This window comes from Cygnus atratus, chromosome 7 (genome assembly GCF_013377495.2).
Source record: "Cygnus atratus isolate AKBS03 ecotype Queensland, Australia chromosome 7, CAtr_DNAZoo_HiC_assembly, whole genome shotgun sequence".
Classification (NCBI taxonomy): Eukaryota; Metazoa; Chordata; class Aves; order Anseriformes; family Anatidae; genus Cygnus; species Cygnus atratus.
In genome coordinates this window covers 14,941,181-14,953,890 of record NC_066368.1, presented here as the reverse complement: position 1 = coordinate 14,953,890, position 12,710 = coordinate 14,941,181, and the positions used below count along the sequence as shown (strand labels likewise).

Sequence of the window (12,710 nt, the reverse complement as noted above, 5' to 3'; positions counted from 1 at the left end):
TGCCCCCCGTCCCCAGCAGCCCCCCTGTCCCTCAAGGGCGGCACTAGGTACAGCAAGGCTGGAGCCGTGCTGGCTGGCCCGACACCGGCTGCACAGCAGCCGGGGAGTTTTGCTGGGAGCAGGGGCAAAAGCCAAGCAGCAGCAGCTGTGGGGACCTGGCAGGATGGATGGACCGGGGCAGCAGAGGGCGAGGCTGCTGCACCCCTGCTTGGGGCGGGCTAGGCTCCAGCACCCCCCAGAGCCGCCTGCTCTGCACCAGGACGAGCCAGCACCTCTTTCCACTTAGTGTCAAACCGCACCCAAGCCTGCCCGGGGGAGCAGGCAAGAGCAGGGTCCTCCTTACATCCCCTCCTCGAGCCCCCAGCCAGAGAAGAGCCGTTCATTGCGGTCCCCACTGCACCGACAGGCAGCGGGAACTCCCCCTGAGGAAAGCAGCTTGCACGGGGTTGGGGCAGAAGAGAGAAAGTGAGGAGGAGAAGAGCACGCCTTGGAGGAAGGGGAGGGCAGCACAACCCGCTCCAGGCCTTCCCAGCCCCGGAGCCAGCGGCAGGCACGGCAGGGAAGAGGAAGGCCGGCAGCCGGTGTAAAGGGCTGGACGGATCCTGGCCCGGGGAGCCAGCTCGTCCCAGCCCGAGGAGGCGCGCTCAGAACCGCATGCAGGCCAGGGAGAGGAGGCGCGGGCAGGGTCCCAGCCACGCTGCAGCTCGCAGCCGCTTCCCGCGCCTCCCCCTGAGCTCCTCCCCAGGCAGGGCTGTACGCGCACCACGCAGCCCCAGGGGAGCCGGAGGGGGACCGTGCCCAACCTGCCTGGCTCCTCTGCTCCAGCTGCAGGTTCCTCCAGCCACGCCTGCTCGCTGCTCTACCCGGAACGTCAAATCCCAGCCACAGGAGCGGCCCAGCTCCTCTCGCAGTGCCAGTCCGAGGCAGCTGAGCCCTGCCCGCGGCTCCCACAGCTACCACCAGGAGAAGAAAGGCTTCCGGCTCTGGAAGCTCTGCGTGTAGGACTCGCTGGCGGCGCGCTGGTGGGAACGCGCCGTTTCCACGATCACGGGTGGCATCTGAACCAGGTGCAGGGGACTCTTCCCGTCCTTCAGCGCCTGAGTCAGGTTCAGGATCTGTACAGCACAACGGAGCGAAGCCTGAGCCGCCCCACCGGGGGAACAGAGCTGGCACTCCAGCACCCCCGCTGCCAGACAGGCAGGACGAGGCTCTGGAGCCACTCCGATTTGCCTTACCTGGCCTCTCATGACAGCAATCTGCTTGTGAAACTGCCCCCTGTCAAAGCCAGGGTCCTTCTGCAAGAGAGAGCGAAGGACGCGGTAGTATCCACCCTCTGCCCCACACTACTCAAGAGACGACTACTTCCCAAGCAAGCTTCTCCCCTCTTGTCCCACAGGGTTCCTGCTTCTCCCCAAGCTGTATCTTCGGCTCCTGGCACTGGGATAACCCTGCTATGCCTCGGCCCAGCAACACCGCGAGGAGCTCGAACACCCTTCTGTCCACCACCACCCTGACGCAGCACCCCCAGCGCTACCCCTGCTTTTCTTCTTCCCATGCCACCCTCAGCCCCTCCCCAGTTCACCTTGAAGAGCTCATACAGATCTTCCTCCAGGTCTTTGACAAAGTTGGGATCTGAGATCTTGGGGAGAATCAGGTCCTTGATCTCCTGTGAAAAAGGGATTTTGGCCTGCGGCAACCATGCCCAGTAGAAGGGATCTGTGGGAGGAAGCACAAGACGTCAGAGCCAGGGAAGGTGCAAGGTGACCTCGGGTACGGGACCGCCTGCACCTGGGACACAAGGTCCAGCACCCACTTCCTACGGCCCCCCCGAGGCGGAGCTGTCTGCGCCCCTGCAAGGTTTGCAGAGAGGCAGCCCAGCTACTGCCTCTTCCAGCCCCCGAGGAAGACGTCCCCAGGACGGACAGCGCGTTGCTGCACGGCTCGCCAGGGTGCCCCAGCACAGCCTGAGGGCCTCACATGCTCTCCAGGAGTCCGGGTGCTTCAGAGGAAAGGCCAAGCCATTGTCTATAGCAGCCAGCTTGATGATGGGCTCCTTCACCACCACCCAGTCGCTGTCCTGGAAAGAAGCGGAGCACCAGTTACAAGGCAGGCCGCCCAGCAGAAGCGGCCCGTCTCCCACTCCCTGCGGCACCACCGTCAGGGTCTTGGCCCTGGCTACCGGAGGCTCAGCAGCCTTTCGCCAGTAATGCAGTCCCTCGCCCACCGGGGAGCGTTGCGGACAAATGCTAGGGCACCTCCGGTCCGGGTGAAAACGAAGCTACCCCCACCAGGCCTCCCGCCAAGGACGCACAAGTCCAGCAACGCAGCACGCCCAGTTTCCCCCCACGGAGCCCAAGCGCATCCTCCAAGTCCCACCAGGCCACAACCCGCCGCCGCGGAGGGCAACGGGCAGCCCAGCAGACAAGATCAGGCCCCGGCACGCCCAGGATCCCAAGCCAGCTGGGAAATGCCCTCCCCATCCGCCAGCTCGCGGGAGCAGGCAGCCCCGCGCACCCCTGCCCAGGAGGAGCCGCTCACCCGCACGCCCGCGCTGTCCAGGGGACAGTCGTACTTGATGAGCCAGTTGTCGTTGCCCCGGTCTGCAGGGAGAGAAAAACAGCCGTGGGGGCCTGCCCGTGCTGGGCAGGAGACAACTCCTCCTCCGACGCAGAGGCGAGGCAGGTTTATACAGACTTCAAGGCTCAGCCTCCGCCCCAGAGTCCTTGAGCCTGCAGCGGGCCTGGGAAGCCACATCAGCCCCCACACAACCCGCCCTGGATACCACAGAGATCCACACAGCCCCAGCTCTCGAGAGAACGAGAGGGAGAGGTCAGCTTGCGAGCCCTGGGGTGCGCCTCAACCCCGTTCCAGCCTGGAAGGGGCTTGGATACAGGTAGGATACAGTGGCACAGCCGGGTGCTGCGTCTCTGGGTGTCCCCGGGTCCTTGCAGCTGGCAAACATTCACCCCAGCACCTGGGTGGGTCCCAGCTGGCTCCAGACCTCCGGGAACAGGACGGCCACGGTGGCGAGTAGCCCCGGAAGCCGCACTCCCTCCAGAGGCGGTGCCGTCCGGCAGCAGCCAGGCGGTGCTGCCGGGAGGTCTGGGCGCCAGGAGGAGATGCCAAGCCCCTGCCTGCTCTCCAGCCGCCAGGGCGCAAAGGAGCAGGCGGCCGGCCCTACCTGTGTTCCTGATGATGTAGTCCAGCACCACCAGCCGCTCGAACTGCAGCAGCAGCTGCCGGTTGGTGTTCTCGGGGAGCGGCTCAGCCTCAAACCGTCGCAGCCAGTAGTCAGCATCCTTGTAGCCCTCCACAAAGAGCTGGAAGGAGCCCACCTGAGGCAAGGAGAGGCCGCGTTACGGAGGGGCGTAGAGGATGGGGGGGCAGCGACAGGCACGTGCAGGGCCTGGGAGCCCTACCTTGGGCGGCAGGCCGATGCGGTTGAAGCGCTGGCCCACTTTGGGCACCTTCTCCAGGGCCAGCCTCTTCCCTCGGGACTTCACCCTGTCGATGGCACTGTAGTTGAAGGTCTCGCTGGCCAGATACACCACCTGGGGGGACGGGAGCACAGGGGTCAGCAGGGACAGCCGGCAATTGTCACAGGCTCGTCGATAAAACAGGACGCAGCATTTTGCGGGCTCTGCCCTGCGCAAGGATCCCCGTGGCTTGAGCCGGAGCAGTCCCGGTCCAGAGCTCTCAGCACAAGATCCCCGAGCTCAGCAGCGCCACACGACAGGGCGCAAGCGGAGCTGGGCAGCAGCACACGAAGGCCTCCCCAGGACGAGGTGCCAGCCGCCATCCCCTCACCTTTGTGCGAGGGACAATGTTGAGTTCCAGTTTCTGGTCCACCAGGCTGGCGCCCGCCTCCGACAGGTAGCCCTGGTTCAGGACGAGGCAGTCTCTCCCGAAGCAGCACGGGCAGCACAGCTTCTGCAGCCACTTGGTCCACTTGGGGTTCAGCTGCCCATACGGCTCCTCGTTCTTGGGCTTGAAGACGCCGATGATTTTCTGCGAGCGGGAGAGAGCTGACGCTCAGGGCTTGGCAGAGCCAGGGCACTCGCCCCGAGCCAGCGTGCGGCGGGGACGGGCTCTGCCCTACCAGCACAGCTCAGCCCAGCCCACGCTCCTGCAGCGCCCGGCCCTGCCGTGCCCTTCCCGTCACCACCCCCAGGTCCAGGGGACTCCTCCCGGGGTGGGAGGGAGCCTGGGGGCTGCTGCAGCCCCCCACTAACGGACACCACCCAGAGCAGCTGGGGACAAAACGCCCCAGGGGTGCAGGCCTGGGTTTTTAGGTGCCTCCCTCTCCATTCCCTGCGTAGCTGCTGTGAGCAGTGCCCAACGGCCTTCCAACCTGCCCCCACCCTCCTCGTCCCACACGAGAGCGCTGATGACGCTGTCCCTGGTAAATATCCCAGCACCCAAAGGTCACTGGGATGGGGCTGGGGGGAGCTACCGCTCACTGCCTCCGTGCAGGGGAGCAGAGGGGGACAGGGCTCCCTGGCTCCAAAATGCAGTGAATGCAGCCAATCCCCAACTGACTGGAGGAAACGGGGCCGAAATAGAAAGCAAGCTGGAGGACCTTAGCAGAAAACAAAGTTCTGTGATGCGGGGCCCAACAGAGTCAACAGAGGGGCTTGCTCTGTGGGTCCTGTACGTGAGAGGTCACGGGCAGCTCCCAAACAGGTACTCCCACTGCTGCGAGGGGCTCGGAGGCCCCGAGCTAGGCGCCGTGCGGTCACCAAGCCAGCTTTGCCCAGCCACGCAGCCGAGATGAGGGCTCGGGGCAGAAGCGAGGTCGCCCACCCCAGGGCCGGGGCCGGGCACCCCAGGGGTCTGCACAGCAGCCCGGGCTCACAGCCCCCTCCGGGATGAGTCGGCAGCGCACAGGACCAGCGCTCCTCCCCGCGGCCGGCCAGCACTTCCCCAAGCCGAGCTCCTGCCACGGCATGGAAGCGCGACGTGCGTGTCCCAACAGCCCGGTGGGGAACCCCACGGCAATCCCGCTGTGCCGGGGCCGGAGGCCAGCCCAGGGGAGGCGGGAGCAAGGCTTTGCCTACTGGGAGGAAGGTTTGAGGCAGCGGGAGCAGGTCAGCTGTCCCACGACCGCACAGAGAACCCCTCCTGAGGTGGGGGAGGCCGAGGGGACAGACGGGCAATCCCCTTATCAGCCCCACAAAGGCTGCCGCCGTGTCCTTGGGTTTGAGCCTGCCGGGAGCTCCGGCAGCGTGGAGCACGGCGCCGCGTGGAGTACGTACAGCAGGGTGACGCCAGTCCTGGAGCGGGGAGCGGAGCCTGACAGCACGGTGCCCGGGGAGCAGCGCCGGCAGCAGCTCGCTCCGAGAACCGCGCAGCAGAGACAGCTCTGCCTGGCGCCAGGGCACAGGGAGCCGGGCCAGCACGAAGGCACCGCCGCAGCCCCCGGGGCTGGGGGAGGCACATCCGACAAAGGCACAGCTCGGGTCCCCGGCAGGCCCCAGGGAAGCGAGCACGAGGCGAAAGGTTTCCCCCCGTGCCCTCGCCCTCCGCCCCCGACCCGCCCGCCGGGGCGGCGCGCCGCGCTCCCTCCCGGGCGGCAGCGGAGGGGTTCGGGTGACCCCGGGCAGCGAGTCACAGCAACCGGCCGCGCACCCCGCCTGCTCGTGGCAGGGCAGCCAGGGCACCCGCCGGGTGAGGCGGCCGGGAGGGCACGGCCTTCGGCTCCTCGCACGCGTCCCCCAGCAGCCCCCAGAGCCCCGGCCTCACAGCCGGGCCCGCTCTGCCCCGCAGCCCCTACCGGCTGCCCCCACGGCTCCTCCCGGGCGCCGGGGCGGCTGCGGCAGCGGGAAGCCCGCGCTGCCCCCCCAGGCAGGGGCCCGGCCAGCAGCCAGCCTCCACCCGGCGCCGAAAAACGGGGGCACGAGGGACAGAGGAGCCGGGTCCTGCTCCCGGCACGGACCCTCTGAGGGCACCGGGGGGGGGGGGAGCGGCAGCCGGAGGAGCCGAGCGGGCCCCGCAGGTCACGAGACGGGCCGCCCCGCGCCGATCCCGTGGCTGCGGGCACGCGGCTGCCCGGGCCCGGCTCCCCCCGGTGCCGCCCCCCCCGGCCCGGTGCCCCCCCCCCCCGGTGCCCCCCCCCCGGCCCGGTGCCCCCCCCCCCCCGGCCCGGTGCCCGCTCACCCCCTGCGGGTCCTTGACGAAGTAGCTGCCGCTGGAGCCCTGCGAGATGCGCTCGGGGTAGATGCCGCGCTCGCTGGCCAGCTCCGCCCGCCGCACCACCTCGGCGAACTCGGGGTCCTCGGGGAACTCGTTCCGCTCCCGCTGCGCCGCCAGCGCCGCCGCCGCCGCCTGGGCCTGAGCCGCCGCCGCCGCCTGGGCCTGGGCCTGGGCCTGCGCCGCCGCCGGGCCCCGAGCGCCGCGCTCCAGCAGCGGCTGCCGCTCGCGGTCGCGGCCGCCGGGGGAAGCGGGCGGGGAGGGCGGCGGCGGCGGGGGGACGGGGACGGGGACGGCGGCGGCCGGTGGGGCGCGCACGGCTCCGCCCGGCAGGCCGTAGTCGGGGCCCTGCGCCCGCTCCGGGGACACGAGCGGGCTGGTCTCGTCCATCCCGGCACGGCCCCGCCGCTTCCGCCCCGGCACGGCGCCGCCGCGTCACCGCCCCGCTCCGCCGCGGCCCCTCCCGGGAGGCCGCCCCGCCCCGCCCCGCCCCGCCCCGCCCCGCCCCGCCCGAAGATGGCGGCGGCGGAGGGAGCGGCGCGGAGGCCGCCCAATGGCAGGCCGCGTTGCTAGGCGGCGCCGCGGGGACAGCCAACGGGGAGCGGGGATGGACGCGGGGCGGCGGGGCGCCGCCCGGCGGGGGGCGGGGGCCGGCGGGGGGGGGGGCAGCGCCGCCGCCCCTCGGCGGGACCCCGGCGGGGCGCGGCGCGGAGCGGAGGCGGCGGCGGGTGGCGGAGGCGGCGGCCATGACGCTCACCAAGGGCTCCTTCACGTACTCCAGCGGGGAGGAGTACCGCGGCGAGTGGAAGGAAGGTGGGCGGGCGGGGCGGGCGGGACGGGACGGGATGGAGGGGACGGGACGGAGCTGGACGGGACGGGACGGGACGGGACGGGATGGACGGGACGGGACGGGATGGGATGGGATGGAGGGGACGGGATGGATGGGACGGGACGGAGCTGGACGGGACGGAGCTGGACGGGACGGGATGGGACGGGACGGGATGGACGGGACGGGACGGGACGGGGATGGACGGGACGGGACGGGACGGATGGGATGGAGGGGATGGGATGGAGCTGGACAGGACGGGACGGGACAGGGATGGACGGGACGGGATGGACGGGACGGGATGGACGGGACGGGACAGGACGGGGATGGATGGGACAGGATGGAGCTGGACGGGACGGGACGGGACAGGGATGGACGGGACGGACGGGACGGGATGGACGGGACGGGACGGGATGGGACAGGGATGGATGGGACGGGACGGGGATGGATGGGATGGAGCTGGATGGGACGGGACAGGACAGGGATGGACGGGACGGGACAGACGGGACGGGATGGACGGGACGGACGGGACGGGATGGACGGGACGGGACGGGGATGGATGGGACGGGACGGGGATGGATGGGATGGAGGGGATGGGATGGAGCTGGATGGGACGGGACGGGACAGGGATGGACAGGACGGGACGGGACGGACGGGGCAGGACGGGGCTGGACGGGGCAGGACGGGGCAGCCGGTGCTGAGCCCGCAGGTGCGGGGGTGGCCGCTCCCCGCCGGTCCCGGCTCTTTCCACCTCTCACCGTCTCTCTCTGTCACTGCCCAGGACGCCGGCACGGCACCGGCCAGCTGACGTTCGCCGACGGCAGCGCCTACGTGGGGCACTTCGAGAACGGGCTCTTCCACGGCTGCGGCGTGCTCAGCTTCGCCGACGGCTCCAGGTGAGCTCAGCACCCCTCGGGGCCCGCCCTGCCCTGCCCAGCCCCGGGCGCGCGCCCCCCCCGACATCCATCCCCGCCCGTGCCCCCGCTGTCCCGCGCAGGTACGAGGGGGAGTTCGTGCAGGGCAAGTTCAGCGGCGTCGGCGTCTTCACCCGCTACGACAACATGACCTTCGAGGGCGAGTTCAAGGGCGGGCGCGTGGACGGCTTCGGTGAGTGCCCGGCGCACCGGGGGGGGGTCTCGCCGGTGCGGGATGTGCAGCCGGCGCCTTGTGCCCGCCGCAGCTCAGCATGTCCCGCTCGCCCCTGCCCCTGCTGTCCTGCCCTCCCAGTGTCTCCCGCTGTGTCTGCCCAGGCCCGGCCCCCGTGTCCGCTGCTCCCGACCCCGTGACTCCCGTCCCTTCCCTCCCCAGGGCTCCTGACGTTCCCCGACGGCTCTCACGGGGTGCCCCGCAACGAGGGCTTCTTCGAGAACAACAAGCTGCTGCGGCGGGAGAAGTGCCAGGCGGTGATCCAGAGGGCGCAGAGCGCCTCCAAGTCTGCCCACAGCCTCACGGCGTGACGGCGCCCTGGCCCCTGCACCTCCCTCCCTCTGCGGCAGGGCCCCACCGGGCACCGGCTGGCCCTACAGGGCGGCAGGACCATGGCGCTGCCAGCCACCCCCTCGGCAGGGCCAGGGGTCCCCCTGCCACGCCGGGCGGGCCCCTGTGCCAAAACCCTGCTGGTGGGAGAACGGACCCCTCTGCCCCCCACCCAAGTGCCCCAGGGCGGCTCTGAGGCCGCCGTGGCGCCTTCTCCGTCTGCCCACAGCCCTGGTTCTCCCCAGAACCCCCGCTCTGCCCCCGGCTCCACCAGAGCAGCCGCCAGCAGGGCTGGGGGATGGCGTGGTCGGGGCTGCCACCATGCCACGGGGAGCCGGGCGGGTGGCTAGGGGCTGGGGCTGGCTCCTGGCCCCATTGCCTAGGGTGCCTATGCCGGCGGGCAGCAGGCCGGGCCACGTGCCTGCAGAGGGGCAGCGCCTGGCCCCGCTCTTCCAGCCCTGGTCCCCCGGCGGGGCGGCACCCTGTGGCCTGTGCCCTCGGCGCTGGGTGACTGCCGTGCCCCCGAAGGGCTCAGCCTGCCCATTGCCTTGGGGACATCCCCGCCAAAGGGGACCAGGGGATGCCTGGCCCGGCCTGTTCGTGCTGCGTCCCTGGGGAGCTGGGTGAGGACGGCAGCGGTGGCGAGCAGGAAGCAGGCTCAGCCTGGGCAAGGGGCCAGGGCAGGGCAGCGTGGGGTGCCAGGGCTGCTGCAGGGGGCTCTGGGCCGGGTGGGCAGGGATAGGGGCACGGCAGGGGTGCAGGCAGGGCGCGCACAGCTCCCCGCCTCGCTCCCCGTGTGCATCCCTCATCCGCACGCGTGCTTGCCTTCACCCCTGGCATGCTCTGGCTCGCAGGGGCGTGGGGTCCTGGCGTCCCGCCCCGCCTGGCCGAGCCCCCCCCTGCCGGTCTGTGCCCACACCAGTCCCGTGCCTTGCTGCGCCCCTGCCTTGTGCTGCCGCCTGCACGGGCCTCAGCTGAGTAAACCACGTTGCCAAACGCCCGGGCTGTGTCCTGTTTGCTGGGGAGCAGGCGGGAGGCTGCTTGCATGGGCACAAACGCAGGCGCGGAGGGGAGTCAGCAGGTTTATTCGCGGCGCTCTGGAGGGCGGCTGGGCCAGCGTGGGCTTCCGCACCTCGGGGCCACCCGGCCCACGCAGGGACAGCAAGAAGCTGGGGGCTGCAGGCCCTGTTCCCTGCAGGCGCCCACGTGGATGAGGGGCACCCAGCTGGAGCCCCGGGGTGGGTTGTCCCGGGGTCTGGCGGGGCTGGGCGCGTGCCCAGGGGGGACACGAGGGCGGCCACAGGGTGCTGAGCTTCCCCTCCACCAGCCCTGTCCAGCGGGAAGGAGCGAGATGGCTGGCTTCCTCCTGGCCACGATCCCAGTGTCCCCACCACGTCCCCAGCTCCCTGGCTTCCCAGTCCAGGAAGGGGCAGGGGGAGACGATGCTGCCTGCGCTGCGGGGCCACGTCCTGGGTGCTCACAACCAGCCGTTGGTGCTGAAGGTGCCCCTCAGCTCCTCCACCTGGGCCGGGCTCAGCGGGGCCAGGGGCGCGCGGCAGGGCCCCCCGTAGTACCCGAACCACTCCATGGCCTTCTTCAGCCCCGGGATCCCAAAGCGGCGGGTGACCTGCGGGAAGGAGGGCGCAGCAATCCACCGCGTCCCCGGGGCAGGGCCACGCGGGGCTGAGGTGGGTCCCCACTCGTGTAGCATCCCTGCAGGACACCGGGAGCCATCCCACGGTGGGACGGGGCCCCCGGGAAGGCGCAGCAATTCCCCCCATCACCGCCCATAAATAGCCTGCAGGTCTCACGCTGGGGCTGGACGGGTGCCCGGTGCCAGGGCACGCGCTGTTCCTGGCACGAGAGGGCTGGCATTTCCCACCCTGCCGCCTCCAGCCCGGGCTTGGCTCCCCGCCCGGGCGCTGCGCTGCCCGCCCAGGCTGCCCCACAGCCCCCAGGCACCCTCGTCCTCACCACCCCCAGCCCTGCGGGGCCACCTCCGGCTGCGCTGCCCGCTCACCGCCGCGTTGGGCTCGATGAGCCGGTGCTGCAGGTCGCGGGCCTCCTGCCAGCAGCCCTGGCGGCACAGGCGCTCCAGCTGGCACAGCGGGGCCCCCAGGACGTTGGCGAGGGCGCAGACCCCCCCCGAGGCACCTGGGGACGCGGGGGCACGTTGGCAGCGAGCTCCTGGGCATCGTTGCCCCTCGCCGCCCTGCGGTGCCCCCGCGCTGGCGCTCCGCGCCCCCAGGCGAGCGGCAGCACCTACCCACGGCGTAGCTCGCCAAAAGGAAGCCGGCCGATCCCGCCAGCACCTGGAAATCCTCCTGCCGCGTCTTGTGGACGAGCAGACCCACGCGGGTGATCTGGGGAGAGAGGTGTGCCTGGGGGCGCGCATCACCCCGTCCCCACCACGGGGTCCTGGGGGTGGCTCGGGGAAGGGCTGCGACACCCTGTTCCAAGCTCGGGGACAGGTTTGGGGCCAGCCCTGGGTTCCCCTGGCAAGCCCCGCCTCGCTCACATCCCCGCCGCTGTCCTTGATGCCGATGACATTGGGGTGCTGAGCCAGGGTGAGGACAGCCTCCAGCGGCAGCTCCAGGCCGGTGTTGGCAGGGACGCTGTAGAGCACCACGGGGATGGGGGACGCCTCGGCCACCTGCGGGCAGCCAGCCAGAGCTGCGGGTGGGATGGGGGCAGGCGGGACGTGTCCCCAGCCCTGCTGCCCCAGGCAGAGCCGCGGGCGGGCAGCGGGCAGGGCTCACCTCCGTGTAGTGCCGCACCAGGGCGGCGCTGCTCATGGCTCCCCGGTAGTAGCAGGGCGTCACCACCAGCGCCGCGTCAGCCCCGGCCTCTGCCATGCTGACCGTCAGCTCGACGGTGGCCTGGGTGGCTGGGGAGGTGGCAGAGCGGTGAGGGACGTCCCGGGGGGATGCAGCCCCGCCGTGCTCCCCGCGTTCCCCACGCTCACATTCGCAGCCGGAGCCCGCCAGCAGCAGGCGGTCCCGGGGCAGCGCGCGGCGCACGCAGCTCAGCACCTCCAGCCGCTCGCGGGGTGCCAGGTACGGGTGCTCCCCGGTGGAGCCCAGCACCACCAGCCCTGAAACGCAAGGCAGGTACCCCAGGGGCTGCCCGCCACCGAGCGAAGCCCAGCTGGGGGCTGAGCACCCCCGGGAGGGCGGCAGGACGCCTGCGGTGGGCAGGGGTCTGCGCAGAGAGCGGCGGGGCCGGGGGCAGCACCTACCTCGGAAGGGGATGCTGGCGTAGCGCCGCAGGTTGGCCTCCAGCTGGGCATAGTCCACCTCCCGCAGGGCCGAGAAGGGGGTGGCGAGGGGTGGGAAGATGCCCCCGAGGTCGAGCGTGGGCTCCGGGCCAGGAGGGGTGCTGAGCCCCCGGCGCTGCCCGGGGGCTGCCCGGCACAGAGCTGCCAGGGCCGGCCGGAGGGCCGAGGCGAGGCGGGTGCTGAGCGCCATGCTGGCTGGGTGCTGCGGCCAGCCCGTGCCACCCGCCCCGCCGAGGGGCTGTTAATGTTTGATGGGGCACGTGAGGGAGCCGTGGCCCCGCTGGGCAGACGGGGCGGGGGGTGGGACCGGGTGAGCTCTCCCCTCCTGCAGGAGGGGCCTGCAGAAGGAGCTCAGCGCCCCTCCGGATCAGCCCCGGCCGCACCAACGGCGCTTTCCCTTCTTTTTCCCACCTAACGAGGCTGGAGCTGGGCTGCAGCACCTGCGGGGCCAGGGAAGGGAATAAGCACCGCAGGGAGTCCCAGGGCCGTGAGCAGCGTTTGCCTGCTCCGGGTGTTGGTGTAGGGTCTCCCGTAAACACGGGCGAGTGGGAACATCGGTGGGGAGCGAGCGAGGGGCACGGTGCGCAGCACAAGTGGCACATCGTGTACGGGGGCTGCTGCGTCCCTCCTGGCACGGCTCCGGTGAGGCAGAGCAGTGCTGCTGCTCCCCAGCACCGCGTGTTTTGAGGGGCTGGCGGTGCCCCTGCTGTCTGAGCAGCCCTCGATGGTTTTCCTCCCCGAGTGTGCCCAGGCGGGGCTGCGAAGCAGTGCAAACAGTGCCCGGGCATCCCGCAGCCACGAGTCCTGCCACCGAGCCACCCGTGTGACGGCCCCGCGGGCGTCACCCACCCCTGTGCTCGGTGTCCGGGCACCACGCAGCCCCTGCCGGCCCCACCACCTCCCCGGAGCAGCCCGCCGGAGCCGAACTCTGCTCTGTGCTGG

General features: G+C 71.2%; 3 protein-coding genes across 3 annotated transcripts; 1 reads left to right on the top strand and 2 right to left on the bottom strand.

The window, feature by feature from the left end:
* Positions 1-365: 365 nt before the first annotated feature.
* PI4K2A (phosphatidylinositol 4-kinase type 2 alpha) lies at positions 366-6,579 on the bottom strand. Its single transcript, XM_035543282.1, has 9 exons — positions 6,157-6,579; positions 3,808-4,008; positions 3,420-3,551; positions 3,182-3,335; positions 2,539-2,600; positions 1,978-2,077; positions 1,583-1,716; positions 1,236-1,295; positions 366-1,115 (listed from the first exon to the last, which is right to left on the bottom strand). Exons 1-9 carry the CDS (start codon positions 6,577-6,579, stop codon positions 954-956), a joined length of 1,428 nt encoding a protein of 475 aa, XP_035399175.1. The 3' UTR covers positions 366-953.
* A 272-nt stretch (positions 6,580-6,851) lies between these two features.
* MORN4 (MORN repeat containing 4) lies at positions 6,852-9,491 on the top strand. The gene is made up of 4 exons (XM_035537980.2): positions 6,852-7,002; positions 7,797-7,911; positions 8,013-8,122; positions 8,324-9,491. The coding sequence occupies exons 1-4, from the start codon at positions 6,936-6,938 to the stop codon at positions 8,470-8,472; spliced, it is 441 nt and encodes a 146-aa protein (XP_035393873.1). The 5' UTR covers positions 6,852-6,935; the 3' UTR covers positions 8,473-9,491.
* A 477-nt stretch (positions 9,492-9,968) lies between these two features.
* On the bottom strand, positions 9,969-11,958 carry HOGA1 (4-hydroxy-2-oxoglutarate aldolase 1). Its single transcript, XM_035541257.1, has 7 exons — positions 11,730-11,958; positions 11,457-11,585; positions 11,251-11,378; positions 11,010-11,144; positions 10,758-10,854; positions 10,512-10,645; positions 9,969-10,118 (listed from the first exon to the last, which is right to left on the bottom strand). The coding sequence occupies exons 1-7, from the start codon at positions 11,956-11,958 to the stop codon at positions 9,969-9,971; spliced, it is 1,002 nt and encodes a 333-aa protein (XP_035397150.1).
* Between the last annotated feature and the right edge of the window lie 752 nt (positions 11,959-12,710).

Excerpts from the sequence above, each read along its gene's own strand:
- PI4K2A (XM_035543282.1), bottom strand. The coding sequence starts at position 6,579 with ATGGACGAGACCAGCCCGCTCGTGTCCCCGGAGCGGGCGCAGGGCCCC. Across the intron at positions 3,552-3,807 it reads ACATTGTCCCTCGCACAAAG|GTGGTGTATCTGGCCAGCGA; the intron begins GTGAGGGGATGG and ends CCGTCCCCCCAG. Across the intron at positions 1,717-1,977 it reads CCCGGACTCCTGGAGAGCAT|ATCCCTTCTACTGGGCATGG; the intron begins GTGAGGCCCTCA and ends TTCCTCCCACAG.
- MORN4 (XM_035537980.2), top strand. The coding sequence starts at position 6,936 with ATGACGCTCACCAAGGGCTCCTTCACGTACTCCAGCGGGGAGGAGTAC. Across the intron at positions 7,003-7,796 it reads CCGCGGCGAGTGGAAGGAAG|GACGCCGGCACGGCACCGGC; the intron begins GTGGGCGGGCGG and ends GTCACTGCCCAG. Across the intron at positions 8,123-8,323 it reads CGGGCGCGTGGACGGCTTCG|GGCTCCTGACGTTCCCCGAC; the intron begins GTGAGTGCCCGG and ends TTCCCTCCCCAG.
- HOGA1 (XM_035541257.1), bottom strand. The coding sequence starts at position 11,958 with ATGGCGCTCAGCACCCGCCTCGCCTCGGCCCTCCGGCCGGCCCTGGCA. Across the intron at positions 11,586-11,729 it reads CGCCAGCATCCCCTTCCGAG|GGCTGGTGGTGCTGGGCTCC; the intron begins GTAGGTGCTGCC and ends CTTGCGTTTCAG. Across the intron at positions 11,145-11,250 it reads TGGTGCGGCACTACACGGAG|GTGGCCGAGGCGTCCCCCAT; the intron begins GTGAGCCCTGCC and ends GGCTGCCCGCAG.